The sequence below is a fragment of the Lacerta agilis genome, chromosome 2 (genome assembly GCF_009819535.1).
Source record: "Lacerta agilis isolate rLacAgi1 chromosome 2, rLacAgi1.pri, whole genome shotgun sequence".
NCBI classification, from domain to species: Eukaryota; Metazoa; Chordata; class Lepidosauria; order Squamata; family Lacertidae; genus Lacerta; species Lacerta agilis.
Genome location: NC_046313.1, coordinates 44,916,634 through 44,936,002, shown reverse-complemented (window position 1 = coordinate 44,936,002; position 19,369 = coordinate 44,916,634). Strand labels below are relative to the sequence as shown.

Sequence of the window (19,369 nt, the reverse complement as noted above, 5' to 3'; positions counted from 1 at the left end):
GAAGCAAATAGTAAGGTTAAAGGGTGTTGACACATTTCCCTCTTTGCAGATTAAACATGTTGACATGAGTCAGAGCCAAAGCTCAACATATGCATCCAAAGATTAAGAAATAACATATGCTATAAATCTTTTCCATAAAATTTTACAAAGCACTGGTTCAAACATTAGGTCCCCACAAAACATTATTTAATAGCTAAGATGGGATACAAGACTAAAGGAAGCTCACACAGTATTTTAAACTTTACATACATTTCCAGAAACATCAGTTTGGGAACCAGCATCCAGATACTGCTTAGACAATGGGAAACTGGAGTCTTCCAAGGATATATTGCTGGCCCACAAGTCTGAATGTGATCCTCTGTCTGTCACAAAATTAGCTGTCAACCTGGCAAGGTTCTGGAACAAGAAAAAGTCAAAGTCATTTTCTTATTGCCTCACTGCTGCCCTGATGTTTTGAAGGAGAAATTTAAGACTGAATTGACATTGTGAGGGGGATATCAGTTCCTTATCAATTGATGGTCTGGTTCACCAATAACTCTATCTAAACCATGGTTAACATGAACTATTAATGAACTGAAGTGTCTGGCAGAAGACTACTTGGTTTATTATGTCACAGAGTAGCTAAAAGCACCAGCAAAAGTTGCTGAGCCTTGACAACAGTTTGAACTTTTTGGTGCTCTTCACTCATGGTTCTTTAGCTTTTGGGTGATGATGGCTCCTTAACCATGGTTAAGGAGGAGGTTTGGGTTCACACACAACGCAAAGCAATAGTTAAGGTTCGCTAAGGTTTATAGACTAACTACAAATCTTGTTGAATGAGCAACATTTTGAATATAGTTAATAAAGCACAAGTAAGCTATTGAACTGGGTTCACATGTAATGCTAACTAAATGTTTAATAAATCATAGATTAATAAACAATGATTAGGATTATGTGCAAATCAGGACAATGTGAAAGGGCACAGGCCCAGTTACATGTCACATTAAATAATAGTTACAGAGGTGGGGGTAGGAGAGACAGAAAGTCTAGTGTAAAGAGATTGCCTGGATTTTTAAACAATGATCTTGTACTGATAATATAAGTTGATGGGTCAGTTCCATACAAGCATTTCTGTTTTTGTAGTTATGGAAACAGAGTTGCTGTAATGGTAGCTTAAGATCCGCCTAGCAGAGGAGTTCACCCAGTCAATTTCATACCATAATGAGATCTTGTTTTTCTTTCTCTCCTGAAGTGATGGCCTTCTTAATAGCTTTCATTTCACTTAAGATAGCTTGTGCCTCATCAAGTTTATATCCACCTTGGGTATCAGCCATTTTCATATCAATTCTTCAAGATGATGTAAAAAACAGAAGAGAAACAGTTATTAACAGGAAAAACAAGACTAGTTAGCTCTAAAGACAAGGGACTTTGCTTTATGAATCTTGTTTCAGGGGGTGGGGGTGAAAATAGTGTGTTGTTGTTTTTTTAGCTACTGCTGCTGTACCCTGCTCAAAATCCCCACCAATGGGATTTATTATCTGTCTCCAACTTAATGAAAAAAATTGAATTTAAGATTTCAGAAATGGCAGAGACTGTGTTATTACTGAAATTTGTAAACTGCTCTGGAAGCCTTTTGGCTGAAGAATAAGTTAATGTTTATTATTCAACTTTCAACTTATCCACCACCCTATACCCGGAGGCCTCAGGGTGGTTCACAACAAGAGCACAACATATAAAATCAAACCAAAAGCAATAACCCAATAACCCCCCCCCCCAAAAAAAAGCCACATTCTAAAAGGGTGTTGGATGTCAATAAGATCAACCATAAGGCCTGGTTAAAAAGGAATGCTTTTGCCTGGAGCCTAAAGGTGTGTAATGAAGGCACCAGGGGAACTTCCCTGGCGAAATTCACTTACATCTGTTTTCATAAAGGAAGAAAAGGGGAAGTATCAAATTAAACCATGAACGGCAAACTATAGGACAAATATTGGTTAAAGGCTCATGGGGAGTCTGGAGAGAGTAAAAATCTCACAAGCCCAGGTTCAGACAATACACTAAGCCAAATCATTACATTACCCAACTAGATATAAATTAAAAATGGTAGAAGGTGAAGATAACTAACTTACTTCTTCAACGTTTGGAAACCAATTTCCTTATATTGTAGTTCCTGTCTCATGTGGGCAACTTCTCTCTTCAGTTTATTAACCTGTTGAAATGTGAACAGAGCAAAGTATTTTGTTACTTTAACAAATATTTTCCACTACTTTATTCAGAACTTTACTTTAAAACCCCTAAAAAACATTTCTTGACTTTCACAGAAAATCAGTTTAATTTAATACCAAGTGAGGTAAACCAAGTGAGTGCTGCAAACCTTTGGAAAACGTTAAATGAATATATAACGTATATGGCACAATCTCTCTACTAACAATTGTTATGGTTTTACCATCTTTTATTAATGTTTTTGTAAATGCAATTATAAATAGAGGAAAACTAAATTGTAGAATTATGGCCATGAAGCAAAGGTCTTTGTTTTACACTTTGCCTTCCTTTCATTCACTTCTTGTTTTGACTTGGTTCAAATTTGTTTCTATTTTGCTGACTCTTCTCTTGGATGCATGTATGTGATATATGTAATCAATAAAAATAAAAATGTTGTTGTTCTTATTTTGTAATGGACATTGTGCATTGGACTGGTTCATACATCACCAAACCATGGCTTAGCCCTGCACAGTAAGTAGCACAACAACCAGCACATTCTCACTTAGTCATGTTTTGGAGCAGGGGTCCTCAAACTATGGCCCATGGGCTGCTTCTGGCCTGCCAGGTTCCTGAATCTGGCCCATCTGGGGTTGTGAGAGGAATATGCCCGGAGTTGCTGGAGAACAGACACCTGGAGGGAAGCTTGCTGGCCTCAGCTGCAGGTTTGGCTCACCTTCCGCCATGCATCCCCCTCCCCTTCCTCCCAGAGGAAGAGCTGCCCCTTCCTGTCTCTCCATGTCCCTCACTCTCTCCCTCTTGTCCAGCCAGTCCAAAACTTGCTTGGAGGGGCGCATGGCTTGCCAGAAGAAGGCGAGCAGGAGCCATGCGGGAGACTTGGGACCTTGTTGGTGAGCGGGCTTGGCGGACAGAGAACCGGGACCTTGCTGGTGAGCGGACTTGGCGGACACAGCCGCGGAAGGGGCTGCGTGGTGGCAGTGGCCTAGTTGGCGAAGCGTGCGCAGGATCGCTCACCAGCCGCATCCTTCTGGGCAACTTTGCTCTCCCAATCGCCGCCGCTCCGGTGTGCACTCCTCGGCTCCTGCTGCCCTTCAGGTTGGTGCAGGTCGGGGGCCATGGTTGTCCCAAGAAAGTGCATGAGGAGAGGCTACTTTTGCAAAAGGCTGCAGTGAGTCATGGGGATGGGCAACACGCGGGCAAGCTGTGGGGATCGGGGGTAGGGAGATGCGGGCAGGCTGGTGGGTGGAGATTTGGGGTTGGAGGACAGGCATGCAAGCTGGGGGGTGGTGGATGGGGGTTAGGGAGACACGTGGCAAGTTGGGTCATGAGGATGGGGCTAAAGGAGACATGGGTGCAGGCTGGGTCGTTGGGTTCTGGGTTAGGGAAACACATGCATAGGCTGGATCGTGGGGAAGGGGGTTAGAGAGACGTGTATAAGCTGGGTTGTGGGGATGAGGGTGTGTGCAGGCAGACACGTGTATAGGCTGGGTTGTGGGGATGGGGGCATGGAAGGCCTGCATGTAGACTGGGCCATGGGGGTGAGGGAGAACCATGTGTAGGCTGGGTTGTAGGGGCGAGCATTAGCGATATTGACTATCTCATTAGCCAAAAGCAGGCCCATACTTCCCACTGAAATACTTATAAGTTTGCATTGATTAAAATCGTTCTTCATTTTAAATATTGTATTGTTTTTCCTGTTTTTTGTGCACCACAAATAAAATATGTGCAGTGTGCATAGGAATTTGTTCATATATTTTTTAAAAACTATAGTCAGGCCCCCAACAGGGTGTGAGGGACATTGAACTGGCGCCCTGTTTAAAAAGTTTGAGGACCCCTGCTTTGGAGCATTAGAAATTTCAGATTGTTATATTACAAGAAATTAAAAGCACCACTTTCCCCTCTTACCCTAGATTTTGTGGTAGCAATTTCTGCTTTAAGAATTTCTGGGTCATATTTTGAGCTAGATGAGGAACTGGAAACTACTACAATAAAAGGAAACAAACAAACAAAACAAATATTAAACGCACACCAACAAAGAAGGAACAGAAAAGTACACAAACAAATCACAATATTTCCCTTGTAAGCATTTGAGTTGGCTGTAAACATAAAATTTTGGGTTGGCTATCTAGCAGTTTCTGGAAAAAGAAGGGTTAGAGGGACAAAAAGTACTAGAAAATGGAAATGAGGGAATCTGCAGTGATTTCAATTGAAAGCTTGTCTCAAAATGTAACTTCAAGATTTGAGAAGTAACAGCATGCTCTTCCAATCCTAACTTTCCATTTTAAAGGTGTTTTCTGTTTTTAGAATATCAGTATTTAAAGTAAAACCTTCCCTACTGACAAAAGTCACTGTGACAGATTCTACTAATCAAACTTATTTGCATACATTGATGTCATATAGTATTTATCTGCAACAGCAGTGACACGAGTAGCATTTTTATATATACATGCATGTAGACACTATGTGTGGTAGTTTATGGGTATTACCTAATGTTATTTGCACTTGAATAATGGAAATAATGCACAACTGATTCTTCTTTTCAATTTTTTCTACACTCTCCAACACTTTCAAAAGCCACTTTTAAAAACAGAACAGCAGCTCAATTCTTGGCAGTGGGTGCTGCAGCAAGGAAAACCTCCAGGTTTTTATGAAGTTCTTTTGCTCATGGATAGTTATTGTGGATTGTAGCCCATATCTTCAGAGCAGTTCCAAATCTTAACCTTCAAAAGGCAAGACGGAAAATTCCAAAATACAGCTCAGCTATACAAAAAATTAAAAAGGCTAGAGGCACCAATCATCATGAAATATTTTTAGTGTGTAGCTTAAAGGAGATACCATATATTCTGGCGTATAAGACTACTTTTTAATCCAGGAAAATCTTCTCAAACGTCGGGGGTCGTCTTATACGTCGGGTGGAGAATCTGCAGTCGAGTATACCTCAAACTCTATATTTTAACTGGAAAAGTTGGGGGTCGTCTTATACGCCCAGTCGTCTTATACGCCAGAATATACGGTAGGTTTGTTTTCAACAGACTGATTCTATGGTGTAAGGGAAGGAGGTTGTAAGACAGGATTACAGTGGTACCTCGGGTTACGAACTTAATTTGTTCCAGAGGTCTGTTCTTAAGCTGAAACTGTTCTTAACGCGAGGTACCACTTTAGCTAATGGGGCCTCCCGCTGCCGCCACACCACTGGCGTGCAATTTCTGTTCTCATCCTGGGGCAAAGTTCTTAACCCGAGGTACTACTTCTGGGTTAGCGGAGTCTGTAACACGAAGTGTTTGTAACCTGAGGTGTTTGTAACCCAAGGTACCACTGTAGATGCCAAGCTCCATGACATACTAGCAGAACAAGGATAAAGAACAAAAATCTAACCAAGAACTCACAACTAGTCTGAGACCCCAGCTTGTGCTCCCAGACATCATGAAGTTGTTGGTATTCTTGCTGTGCTAGTTCAAGCCTTTGTTGCTTGACCTGGTAGATCTCCTTCTGAGCAGTCAGGGCTTCTTGTGCCAGTACAAGGTAGTCCTTCAGCATGTGTTCCTGCTCCCGCCGCCATTGCACTCGAGGATCCTCTATCTGGGTAGTTTCTTTGAAACAAGTGAAAATCTTTACTAAAAAAGGTAGAGATAACTTAAAACAAATAAACACAGCCAAATGTAGCCTAGAACATACATTTCCACCATTTCCCATTTATGACACTGCCAACTTGCCCACTAAAGGCATGCAACTATTTATATACCATACACCTTCCTTAAAAACAGAGTTTTCCTCTCTCTAGAAGATTGTTTATCCCTGTCAGGAGACCAGGACAGTTTAGCATAAATGAAGCATCTCCTTTCAGATTTGTTTCTGTTAACACAGTATTGTTACTCCCATGGAAACTGGTAACAATCTTGGACATACCAGTGGGGAAACTAAACGGCCAAGACAGATATTGTGCACTGTACATAACACATCTTGCATTTGACCAGTTAAGTTTATTGTTTGCTTCATTCTCTGATCATTCCCTATGCAATTTGTTCTCAAGATTTTTCAAATTACTGATACAAAGCTTCTCAGGGACCTTCCCTCCCATTACTCAAATATGAAGTATGTTAGTGATTCCCAAATCTCAATTTAGGATTTACTAAAATGACACAAAGGAAGTTTGGATTTCCCTTTTCTTTCAGTACAGATACACAAGGTGGTATTCAACTAAATTTCACTCAGAATAGGCCCATTGAAAGTCACGTTCCTAGGTTTCGATGTATCTACCCTCTCAGACCCTCCAAGTGTCCCTATTTTCCAGGGACAGTCCTGAATTTACAGAAGCTGTCTCAGTTTTGAATTTGATCCTGGAAATAGGACATCCCTATTTTCATCAGAGAAATGTTGGAGGATATGGAGTTATGAGACCCCCGAGCCAAGGAGTTGAGTAAATTACAACCTTTAGAAGACACCTGAAGGCAGTCCTGTATAGGGAAGTTTGTTAATGTTTAATGTTTTATTGTGTTTTTATATATGTTGGAAGCCGCCAAGAGTGGCTGGCGCAACCTAGTCGGATGGGCAGGGTATAAATAATAAAACTGTTGCTGTTGTTGAATAGGACATCCCTATTTTCATTGGAGAAACGTTGGTGGGTATGCCCTGTGTAAAACTTTATTGAATACCACCCAGTGTATGCCAACTCTTTTTAGGCCTACTCATGCTTTTACTTGGCAAGGAACAGACAAAGGCAGGGAAACAAGAACAACCTTTACATAATGCAGCCAAGACTGTCGAAAGTAATTGAATTGGCTTGTAACGTTAGTTATTCCCCATTTGAGATTCACAGAAGCTCCTGGGTGTCATGTAAGCAAAGTGTCCCATGCCACCAATATATGAGAGACTGCAAATAATTTGATTTTGTTTTACTGATCAAGTGTTGAGAAAAAGAAAGATCTTGTGTTTCACTCAGTTCCGCTGCAGGTTTTTGTTTGGAAACCAGGAACAGGCGTTTCAGTTCTTCAGCCAGCGTTAAACGCTTCAGGCTGTCTGAACTAATCATGCTTGAGTGAGGATGCCTAGTTACCACATAATGAATAATTAATATGGAGGGGCTGCAGGATACCAAAGGAATCTAATCTGCATAATTTAGGCGTTCCTTTAAATATTTAGTAAAAACTGTTGTGGCAACGCAGCCATTAAAGGGATCCAAGCAAACCAGAAGGTTTTCTTTAGTGCTTAATGATCTATGATCCAGAAAATCACCTGCCACTGACACAAGCCAAAACATTTAATTTTATCAGCATCTGGAGGCTGTGGTATGATGGCTATAAGCAGGCACAACTCATTTTGACTGGAATACGCTGTGTACACTCCAGCAGGTTAATGCTATTAAACACGGAGAGGCAATGGTGTGCACAACAATTCAACAAATGTGCCCAATCCCCTTCTTCCCACTTTACAGACTGACACTTGAGTTTGTAACTTCTAATCTAGTCCTTTTCAAGGACCTCTTACTTGACGTCTTCCAGAGCTTCTCAACCTTATTTGGTAAATAATCAAGTATAAACTTCTGGCAGTCTGTACCCCTGGATTTCTAGCATTAACAGTTTTGCTATGGACAAGTTTGGGGATGGGGATGGGGGGGACGAGGAAACAGAACACTGAAGAGAAAGACAGAAGCAAAGAATCCCTGGCTGACTTGTCTCAGTTTCTGAATGAGGAACCAAGTAGTTCTTACTGACAAGCTCAGCATACAATCTCAACCTATGTCAGAACAAGAAAAAGCAGTGGCAAGTGTTATGACTTCTCCAAACAGGAAGCATTTGGCAGACAAATGAACAGATAACATTAATGACAGAAACCATAAACAGAATGCTAATGCTACAATCTTTTCCTTTCTTATAATATTTGCCAACTTATTAATTAAATCTAATACATCAGTGTTGGTGTTGTTTTTGGTGTGCATGTGCCGTAAGGGTCCCGTAACGAAATAGTTGCCACAGCGAGGCATGTACTTATGGAATCACAGAATTTAGAGTTGGAAGGAACCACGAGGGTCATCTAGTCTAACTCCCTGCAATGCAGGACTCTTTTGTCCAATGTGGGACTCCAACTCATGACCCTGAGATTAAGAGTCTCATGCTCTACTAGCTGGTGCTATTGATTTTTTCCCACAAACATTGATGCTGTCATTGTCCAAGGAGCATTTGCAAGGTGGCTGCTCCACTTCCTCTCCCACACAAGTGCTTACCATACATAAATAGATCTCTCTCACACACATGCACACACAGTGAAGGAATGCATTTCTCCATCTTCCTCAGCAGAAATCTATTTTTCTGCGGCACATTTGCAAGTGCAAACACATTGCTTAATAAGCAGAACACACATATGGAAAAAGCCCCCCCCCCCCGGGACAAAGCAAGTGCTCACAAACAGCGAATGGACCTATCCTGCTGCCCCTCATTTCCTGCACACCCAGAATGTTGTTGTTCAGTCGTTCAGTCGTGTCCGACTCTTCGTGACCCCATGGACCAGAGCACGCCAGGCACGCCTATCCTTCACTGCCTCTCGCAGTTTGGCCAAACTCATGTTAGTAGCTTCAAGAACACTGTCCAACCATCTCATCCTCTGTCGTCCCCTTCTCCTTGTGCCCTCCATACCCAGAAAGACAGAGGTATTTCTTTATTGGGGTGCGGGGAAGGAACTAACAAAGGGATTTCTCTAACGGGATGGTTGTGGTTGTGGTGTCTCTTCCTTTCTCCCACCCCAGACAACCAGGAAAGCTTCCTTGATGGGGGGAAGGAAAGAGTAATGGGATTGGGATATCTGTTGTTCCTTTCTTGTCCCTATCCCAGTTTCCTTGATGGGGTGGGTGAGGAAGGAGCAACAGGATAGCTCCAATGGGGAAATTTTGTCCCTTGTTTTCCTGCACCTCTGACAATCAGGAAAGCTTTCTTGATTTTTTTGGGGGGGGGCAGGGGTTGCGGAGGATAAAGCCATAAGATTCCACCATTCACTGTCAAATTTTCTAAGTGTACTAAGAAGGGACTGAGGCAAAGAGAAAACTGGGCAACAAAATATAGGATAAAAAATAATTGCAAAATAAGCAAGTGTAAAAAATAATTGCAAACGAAGCAAGTGTAAACTCAAAATGAACTCAAATACTCAGGCTGATACTGCCTGCTAAAATAACAAATGAAAATGTCACAATGTAATTATTGCAGTTTGGTGAGGAGAAAAGAGAGTTAAAAAACCCACAACAATTCTTCCCAGAGACCAGAGAGTATATATTGCCTGAAAGAAAAATAAAATGCTCCTAACTGAAGACAACCCCTGTCACGGAAACAGTCACAGTAAAGACCACAGAAGCAGCGAAAAACAAACAAACATAGCTGTCAACTTTTCCCTTTTCTTGTGAGGAATCCTATTCGGAATAAGGGAATTTCCCTTAATAAAAGGGAAAAGTTGACAGCTATGGCCTGAAACTACTAAATGTTAACCCCAAAACTTCAAAGAAGTGGATGGAGGGTACAGCTAGCCCATACCACAGCAGGCAATAAGCAGGAAAAAAAATATGTTAGGCAGCCAAATGTTTACTCGTTGCTGTGGGTGCTGTAGAGGATAAAGGAGGAGGGAGGAGTTTCCTTTCATGGGAGACAGTCATTCTCCAAAGCTCTCTCTTAGCCAGAGGAAGCCACTGAGCCTTCCTTTCTTTTGAAAGAGGGGGTGGGGGGAGCACACCCCTCATAAAGAGCAGTGAAGGAGGAGGAGCAGCAGCAGCAAAAAAGAAAAAAAGAAAAAAGGAGCTGTCAGTTCCATCAGAAAAACCCACGGCTTATAGTATTCCTTAAACTTCAAAAAACAAATAAAATATCATCTTCGGCAAGTACTCAGCCACTGGCTTTTATTCAGCCCAGCAGCTACAGAAGAATGGCCCACTGGGGCACTCACAAGTTTACCATACAAGTCTTTAAACCCAAATGCCAATACGGTATGTGCTGTACTTAAGAAAGCTTAGATTATTTTGAGTCTGAAGAAAAACCCAGTTGCTTGCGTCAGAGACAATGCCAAGAGATAGTAATTTTTGCTTCTTCCCATATTCTCAGAATGAAGCCCTGGGAAAAATACTTATTGAGAATGTTCATTAATAATGTAGTCAGGAGGCAAATATTCTAGGTTCTTAGTTCCATTTAATTATCTTTGCTTTAGATAGCAACCATACAAACCACAATTTTCTGCCAGTGAAAGGTCTGTCTAATGCAGGGGTAGGTAACCTAAGGCCCGTGGGCTGGATGCGGCCCAATCGCCTTCTCAATCCGGCCCGCAGACGGTCTGGGAATCAGCATGCTTTTACATGAGTAGAATGTTATTTGTGGGGCATAGGAAGAAGAAGAAGAAGAGAAGAGTTTGGATTTGATACCCGAAGGAGTCTCAAAGCGGCTAACATTCTCCTTTCCCTTCCTCCCCCACAACAAACACTCTGTGAGGTGAGTGGGGCTGAGAGACTTCAAAGAAGTGTGACTAGCCCAAGGTCACCCAGCAGCTGCATGTGGAGGAGCGGGGACGCGAACCCGGTTCCCCAGATTACAAGTCTACCGCTCTGGCCCACCACATGGTCTGAGGGACGGTGGACCGACCCACACCTGAAAAAGGTTGCTGACCCCTGGTCTAATAAAATGAAAGGGATCTGCGCCAGAAAAACATTTTTAAAACCAGGCTTCCTATTTATAATGGGACGCGGGTGGCGCTGTGGGTTAAACCACAGAGCCTAGGGCTTGCCGATTGGAAGGTTGGCGGTCACCCCTGCGATGGGGTGAGCTCCCGTTGCTCGGTCCCTGCTCCTGCCCACCTAGCAGTTAAACAGCACGTCAAAGTGTAAGTAGATAAATAGGTACCACTCCAGCGGGAAGGTAAACAGTGTTTCCATGCGCTGCTCTGGTTCCCCAGAAGTGGCTTAGTCATGCTGGCCACATGACCTGGAAGTTGTACACTGGCTCCCTCGGCCAGTAAAGCAAGATGAGCACCGCAACCCCAGAGTTATCCACAACTGGACCTAATGCTCAGGGGTCCCTTTACCTTTCCCTATTTATAATATGCATGTATTATGTTCATTTAACTAAATTTAAAACTTTCAATGTATCACTAATAAAATTTCAATTTATCACTTCCATAACATGACATAAAGTAGATCTTAGCAGCAAAATGGATTACAGATACATTTGGGGTGGGGCAACACTAACTTTTTTTTTCTTTCAATTGAAATCTGATTCTGGTTTTCCAACTGTTTAATTTTTCTTTCTAAGCCTTACAGATTTATATTTAACATTAGCAGCAGCTAGCATTTTCACAGTGGTTTTGACTGTAACCATATGGCCATTAAACTGAGACTTAACATCTACTGAACTCAGTGGGACTTGCTTTGAGTAAAGAACTGAGCTTTCGACCAGTCTAAAGTGCTTCATACACATGTACTAGAGATACAGAACTGAGGCTGAACAAAAAGTAGCTTTTCTAAGGCCACCTTTTCATAGCTGAAACAAGACTTGAATCAGACTTGGATCCAGTGCTGCTCGGGAATTCTAACAAGCAAAAAAATGTCATTACAGTTTATAAATATGTGGTTAAAATCAATGCCCTTTTAAAAGGTTCAGTCCACCATCTTGATTCAAAATGGTGTCCAAATGTATCAAAACATAGACAAAATCATAATCCTTCATCTCAGGAGCCATCATGCAAAATTTGATTATGATATCTTAAGAGGCACCCACATACACAGCAAACAACTTTCCAAAGTAGTTACTTCTAATCAGTATTAAAACTAATAGGACTGTTCATCTAGTTCAGCTACCATGTAACATTCACTGACCCTACTGTGCACTATGTATGATGAGTTTTGATTTCATTAACAGACAGTCTTAAATCATTTACACCTTGCTCAACACTACTGCACTAAGCACTAACACCCAAGCAGTAAGGTTACAACGAGAAAAGTTTCTCTATAGCAATTTATGTTATGAGGTAGCCATACAAATGTCATAAATAAATAAGAAATTGTATGAATAAATAGAATGTCTTCAATCCAAAGATCCTGTGAGCAGAGTTCCACTCATGGGATGCTCTGGCCTGATCCCTTGCCATTCCCTTTAGTTAGCCCCTCCTCAATGTGCTCTGGAGGGTTTGGGCGACCAGCCAAATAGTGAGGGAGGTGGCATGGAAGGATGCAGGGGGAGTGGCAAAAATCACCTCCTGCCCCCACAAGCAGCAGATGCCATAGGATCGAAGACTTCTCTATGAACAGAAGGAACAATTCTATATGCAAGCCAATAACAACTTAATCCATGTGTATTCTAACACACACAATATTATGCCTATATTCAAGAAACACGTGTATCCTCAGAATTCCAAATCAAAAGGAAAAATGAAAAAAAAATGAAAAAAATGGATCAGGTGGGATGTTTATAATATGTAATACTTGAAAGTAGTTTCTTCTCTAATTCTCATTAGTAAGAATGAAAAACCCTCTGCCATATACCTGCAAGAGAGGAATAATGTTCCTTGTATCAATCACAAGGTGCATCAGAAATGTACAAGGACAGAATATGAACAAGCATAGCAATTCTGTTTTTATTACTGTATATATGCTTTGATTTGTCAACAAAAAGTTACATGCTTTAGCTAAATAAGAATCAGACCAGCCAGACATTTGGAAGCAGGAGATCAGTATATGGTAGAGTTAGGGATATCAAGCAAATTCAAGGTGCAGATATATCTCAACATGAGACGCCCAGATGGATTTTATTAGATGGATATAATATGTGTGAATTTTAATTACATACACAATCATTTAACACTTACGGGTGTTGTGGTCGATATAATAGACTCCAACCTGGGGGTCATATGCTTCTTCCCATCCCAATGGTAATTCATCACTTATGCAGTCAGCAAAGGTTAGTGGTTTAGTATACCTGAAATGGAAATCATGTCAGTATTTAGATCACACCAAATTGTCCAAAAAGTAGGGCAGACTTTCATTAAAATGTATTAAGGGAAGAGTGGTAGGTTTCTGTACATCAAAGGTTTAATTTTTAGCAAGACACCTACAAATTCATTCACTTTCCCCACTTACTCAAGACAGAAAGTTGATTTCAATATTCTTCCTAGAAAAAAGTTCCTAGACCTAGCTCTGGCTCAGGAAGTACTCGTTCAGAAAGAGAACGTGGAGAACTCCAATAAACAAATTCTGCCCCCACAACTGAACAAGCTTGCCTGTGGGGGAGTCTTATTTCAAAAATATGTAGGCATGCAGGAGCAAGTTATGTTTGATTTATAGTGTGTAAATTGTGTGAATTATTAACACTGTGCAATGCAGGACAAGGAGATGAGGAATATTAACTGTATCATGTGACTTTTTTCATTCCTGTGTATGGTATTACACCCAAAATTGTAACTGACAAACTAAATTATGTTCTTGAAGTTTTAGACCACTGCAAAGTACAATCCTAAACATTGGGCATCTCAATCAAATCACCTTTCTTCAATTATTCATGTACATGTGAGATTTTTCCAGCTATAAAGACTCAGACTAATGCACCTTTCTGAAAACTAAACTAATTGTATAATGGTCAAGCCTCCACTTTTTAGCTTAGTTCTGCAATTAAACTGGGAGAGCAAGGAGCACCCGATAACATTTATGACCAAGAACATTTATTAAAAAACCCAATCAAGTTACTTTTAAATCCTATAGATTTCACTGAAAGTTGAAGGACTGCTAAAATTCTACTAGATAACACCAATTACCAACTGCTGTAACAGCTCCACAGTGGCACCTTATATTCCTGTCACAAATCCTGAACTAAGATTACACTAAAATGCCTTTCAGTTCTCTCAGAATTTATGACCCAGCATCAAAGTTTTAGAGCCACATGGGACATTTAAAGCACATCTCACACACATTTAAAGCCCATGACTTCTACCCAAGAATCTCTAGAGGGTAGGACCCAAACCAATGGCTTCAAGTTACAAGAAAGGAGATTCCAACTAAATGTCAGGAAGAACTTGTCAATCCTTCTTAAACTGTGGTGCCAAGAACTAGACACAGTATTCATTCTTATTGAAGATTGTCCTCCAAGATTGTCCCAGCTTCCAGAAATGCCTGTTTAAATAGCAATAATCTCAGAGCCTTGAGGTAGAGCAGGGCTCTGCCACTCTGGGCCAACTTGTGCAATTTGATTTATGGCAAGCATTCATGTGAATTAACCCTAGGCAGTGGAGAGAAGCCTACTTGTTCTCTTGTTTAAGCCTGAAGGAAATGAATAATTAAGCTGGTAGTTTTTTAATATTTTAAAACGCCACTTTAAAATGAACCATTTTGCCCTCTTTCTTTTCTCATACAGTATTCTATTGGAAAAATAACTAAAGAGAAACGCAGGTAGAAGGAAAATAGGCATGCTGTCTGTGCTAACAAGTGCTTTAGTAAATGTTGGCAAATCCAATAAGCAAATCAGTTACTGTGGGGTAGAAGGAAGTACAGTATGTCAGGTTTAAGTCTGTGACTGGGGGATGGCTGAAGAAACAGCAAAGAAAACAGATTATTATATGGGAAGCAACAGTTTGAATTGGGTATGGAGGGAGCTAGATTATTTTATGAAAGGCAATAAAATATGATATCTGAAAATAATGGTTTCTCTCACAACTCTTTGAAAACTAGCAAAGGAATGCAATTAAGACAGGGCCAATTTTGGAGCTGAGAGAAGTTCCATGGGGAACATAGTGGAAGGGAGGAAGCCTCGTCACACAAGTGAAAGTCCTTGCCTCATTGATGGGGCTCTTCTAAAGCCTCTTCCTTCCCCTCCCAGTACCTCCATCCAGGCAAGCAGGATACATTATCCCAGTTCAATGACATATTCCATCCAGGTAAAAACACTTGAGGAGAATGAGGACAGGCCTGTTGGGGGGGGGGGTATTTCCTGGGGAGAGTCTGAAGCACTGGATAAAGAGGTCTGGAGGGCTGCATTAGGCCCTGTGCCTGAGGTGCATTACTCCAGGCTACTTGATTAAGATGTGCATAACAACGAGCCATGGTAATACATTCATCATGCCTTAAGGAGAATGTGCACATCATTTGTCTATGAAGATGGAATTGTACATGTCTCCAGCAGGCTGTGGGGTATTTGTGTATATGTGCATAGCTTAGTTGGTAGAACATGGGACACTTAATCTCAGGTCATGGGTTTGAGCCCCACGTTGGGCAAAAAGATTCCTGTATTGCAGAGGGTTGGACTAGATGACTTTCATAGTCCCTTCCAACTCTAGAATTCCATAATTCTATGGTTGAATTTTGTACATTCTCTGAACACATTGCACAAACCATCTGTAGAAGTCAAACTTCATCATTCACAAATAGAAGGGCTCCTTCCATCAGCAGACGACCTTTTGATTCACCACAGGGACTCTGTTGGCTCAAGGGGAGAGCTTACTTTTGCCAATTCCTCTTCCCCTCTGCAGCCTCTTTGCCACTTTTCACATTGCTCAGTTAGTTGGGAGGACCTCCCACTTGTCTTCAGTCTATGTCTTGAAATGTTACAGGTCCAAATGCAAGGACTACCTTACCATCTTCCCTAGGAAGCCATGTTAGTGTCATAGAATTGTAGAGTTGGAAGGGCCCTGAAGAGTGATCTAGTACAATCCCCTGCAATGCAGGAATCTCAGCTAGATCACCCATGATTAACAGGTGGTGGGGTGTCATAAGGGGGTGCAAACAAACCTGCCCCTACCAGAGCAAAAGCTACAGCTAACAATTTATGTCAACACAGCAGGAGAAACAGTAAGCTTGTCATTGCTGATGCTGAAATGAATGAATGCAGGCAAAATGCATTTGATCTTCAAAGGGATGGACATGTTGCTGATTTATTGGTACCCTTTGCCTACTACACCAATATAGAGCTGCTGGTTTACAAAATGAAAACCTTTCTGTACTTTTTATGAAATTAAAAGAGATTTGTCAAGAATGATTTCCCATCACCAAACGTATCCTAGTTCTAATTTTTATTGAGGGGTTTGTGCCTTCTTAAGAAACACGATTTTGAATTTTTTTTTAAGGTGTGGCTCTTTCCACACCATCAGTCACGATTACTTTAATCACAGTATGTATTCATTTGTAAGCACAAAACAAAGAAAAACTACAGAATTCTTTATTTGCATACCGCATGCAAATTCATATCCTTAGAAATCCCCTAAATTCTCTAACACATTTCCCGGTACATTTATCTGTAAGCTCTCTTGTAACAGGGAACAAAACATCTATGAAATGCTACATTTTCTACATCTGTACATCTGTCAACATGATAAAAAATATTTTGCCTTGTATGCTTTATTCAAGTTTGACTAACAATGGCTTTCCTGTGAACATTTTACCAAATTTACCTTGCATATCTCCATGCTTATCTCTATAAATATTTTAAGATTCAAAAGTTTGGTACAGCCACACATGCACATGAGCAGCCTACTAAATCTGTCCATTCCTTTTTTTGTTGAGTCACAGGTCATGTACACAGATATACACACTAACACCTTGTATCACATCTAGAATTCTTGTATTGAACTGTGAGAAGAAGCAACTTTCAGCAAAGATGGGTAAGTAGTTTATTTTAATTTTCTGTTAACTACCACACCTGAAGAATAGCTTACTGAATACAAAAGCTTGCACCAAAGAAAAAAAAACTGGTCAAACAAAAAACACAACTTTACTATTTGACAGAACTTAAAAATTGCTGAGGATTGTGTCTATCAATCAACTAGCATGAATTTAAATTTATTCAACCTTTAATGTCTGACATTTTAATGTATTTTTAATCTTTTGTTGCAAACTGCCCAGAGTGGCTGGGGAAACTCAGCCAGATGGGTGGGGTACAAATAATAAATTATTTATTTACTATTACTACTACTACTACTACTACTACTACTACTACATTTCAACAGTCAAAACTTCTCTAGAGTCTTCTGTTATATACTGAAGGAAGGATGCTTTTGTTTACACAACTCACACCATCTTTAATCTGCCACTTCAGTAGCAATCACAACAAAAATAGAACCAAAAAACAAACAGCATGCTCGCCAATTAAGTGGCTCTAAACCAATTAATCAACTAAATCTTTAATAGATTGCCGTCTAAACTGATTAAAGCTTGGAGTGCCATTAATAATACAGAAAAGGCTAGCCATTGTACTTTTCAGTTTAAATAAAAACCCTTATTATTTCTTTGGAAAATGTTTATCTTAACCAGTTTCATCACAGATCACTGGTGTCTTCTATAATCATAGGTTGCACTGACATTATTAGCAATAACGTAGCAAAACAAGTTATTTTCTCTTTTTAGCTGACACACAAATATTTCTGAATTACTGTTAGAGAGGTGAGAAGGATTTAGGCTTTTCTATGTCCAGCTCTGATCCGTATTTGTTCCACAAACTTTGCCCAAATTATTAAACCAATAAAGTGGATCATCACATATAATATGGAAATTACTGGCAAACTAGCAAGAGACTAGCAGACTCCCAATGACTGGTTAATAATAATAATAATAATAATAATAATAATACCCAGCCCATCTGGCTGGGTTTCCCCAGCCACCCCGGGTGGCTTACATCATATTTAAAAACATAAAACACCAAGCATTAAAAACCTCCCAATACAGGGCTGCCTATTCCAGGGCAGTCCAACTTTTAATGCCAAGTGGGCTGCAAGAGTACTTTCAGGCAGGAGATTTTTCCAGCACTATCTGGAGATGCAAGAGAATACCCCATATAAGACTCCAACTGAGTTGTGCCGATCCTGAATAACATAATTCAGCGGGGGTGTGGGGAGCAGTAAAGGTACTTTTCTAATAAACGTAAGTGTTTCATTTTCTGGCTGGTAGGTTGTGGCAAATGAAGTCAGTAAGGGCTGCCTTACACATGTTTTATACATAATTTGATTTCTAATTACCTAGAGGGGATATGTAAACTACTGAAAAGCTGTTTTAGGCAAAACAAAAACTGCATCTGTGGTGCTTGATCATCAATAAAGGATGCATACACAGAAATAATGATTTAATGCTACAGTCACTGAATGATTAACACGCTTGTGTGAACCAGCTAGTGATGCACAGTAGATGATTCTCTACATACTGTCAAGTTTACTCCCAGTTCTAAAAGAGTAAACAATAGAGAAAAGGGCCCCCAAATTCTTTTCCAATGCAACAAAATGTTTCTTTTGTTTACATATTTCCAGGCTCCAGAGAGAGTTTCCGAACAAGAAGCATGCTTTCTGACTTTAGAGAAGACATTGGAGTGCTTCCAGCTGGAACCTATCTCCTCCTCTGGAGAAACAAAAAATTGGGTCAGTACACATTTTTAAAGGCCCAACAGATAGCCTCCGATGAAGAAAAATGTTTCTCTTGAACACTATGACAAAATAAGGATAATGGAAAACTTGAAGAATATGGAATTTGGAAAACTTGAATGCAAAGCTAATTTATTTAGATCTATCACAGTACAGTTTTTATTCTAAAAGGTAACAGCCCAGCTATACTGTACACATGTTCTCTTAGAAACAAGGCACACACCCTGAATCTAGTGGCATATACATCCTAGTATGTGTGTGCATAGTTTTGCAGGCTAGACTAGACATCTACTTTTAAAAAATCCACAAAAGAAAGAAATACTTTCTATCCCTACAACAGTTCTGTTAGACTGAAGACACAATGTCCACATTCAGAAGTAATGCTAAACCATGATTTAGCCTCATGTTAATTTACATAAAAATGTGTATAAATAATTGATGTGCACAAAATTACAGCCCTGTAGATTCCTGTTTTGACAGAAACATATTTCTCAGAGCATTGGCTTGCAAATCCACAAGCTACAATGTAAAACAATGACAGGAACTTTAGTTTTTTTACATTTAATTTGTATGCTGCTTAGAGCAATGTTAGTTTTAAACAAAAACCAACAACAGATTACAATCATTTAGAATACCACTGAATTTTCATTAGCAAGAGGGTTTTTGTTTTTTTGCAAATAGTACAGGTCTAGCTTCTCTGTTACAGATTTGACTAAATAATGGATCTTCTGAATAGACATACTTAGCCCCATTAAATACACAACTGTTGTTTGACTGGTCAAGTAACAAATGTATTTCCTGATGTGAAGTAGTCTACATTAATTGA

General features: G+C 40.2%; 1 protein-coding gene across 2 annotated transcripts in view; it reads right to left on the bottom strand.

Annotated features, from left to right (window-relative positions):
* WWC1 (WW and C2 domain containing 1) overlaps positions 1-19,369 on the bottom strand; it is a 75,021-nt gene that overhangs the window by 29,981 nt on the left and 25,671 nt on the right. The window contains exons 2-7 of one of the 2 annotated variants that reach the window (XM_033139836.1): positions 13,021-13,130; positions 5,583-5,786; positions 4,102-4,178; positions 2,106-2,185; positions 1,197-1,326; positions 250-396 (exon numbers count right to left, since the gene is read on the bottom strand). In XM_033139836.1, coding sequence (XP_032995727.1) covers positions 250-396; positions 1,197-1,326; positions 2,106-2,185; positions 4,102-4,178; positions 5,583-5,786; positions 13,021-13,130 — 748 coding nt within the window. The remainder of the gene's footprint in view (positions 1-249; positions 397-1,196; positions 1,327-2,105; positions 2,186-4,101; positions 4,179-5,582; positions 5,787-13,020; positions 13,131-19,369) is intronic. The other variant, XM_033139837.1, reaches the window with a different exon arrangement.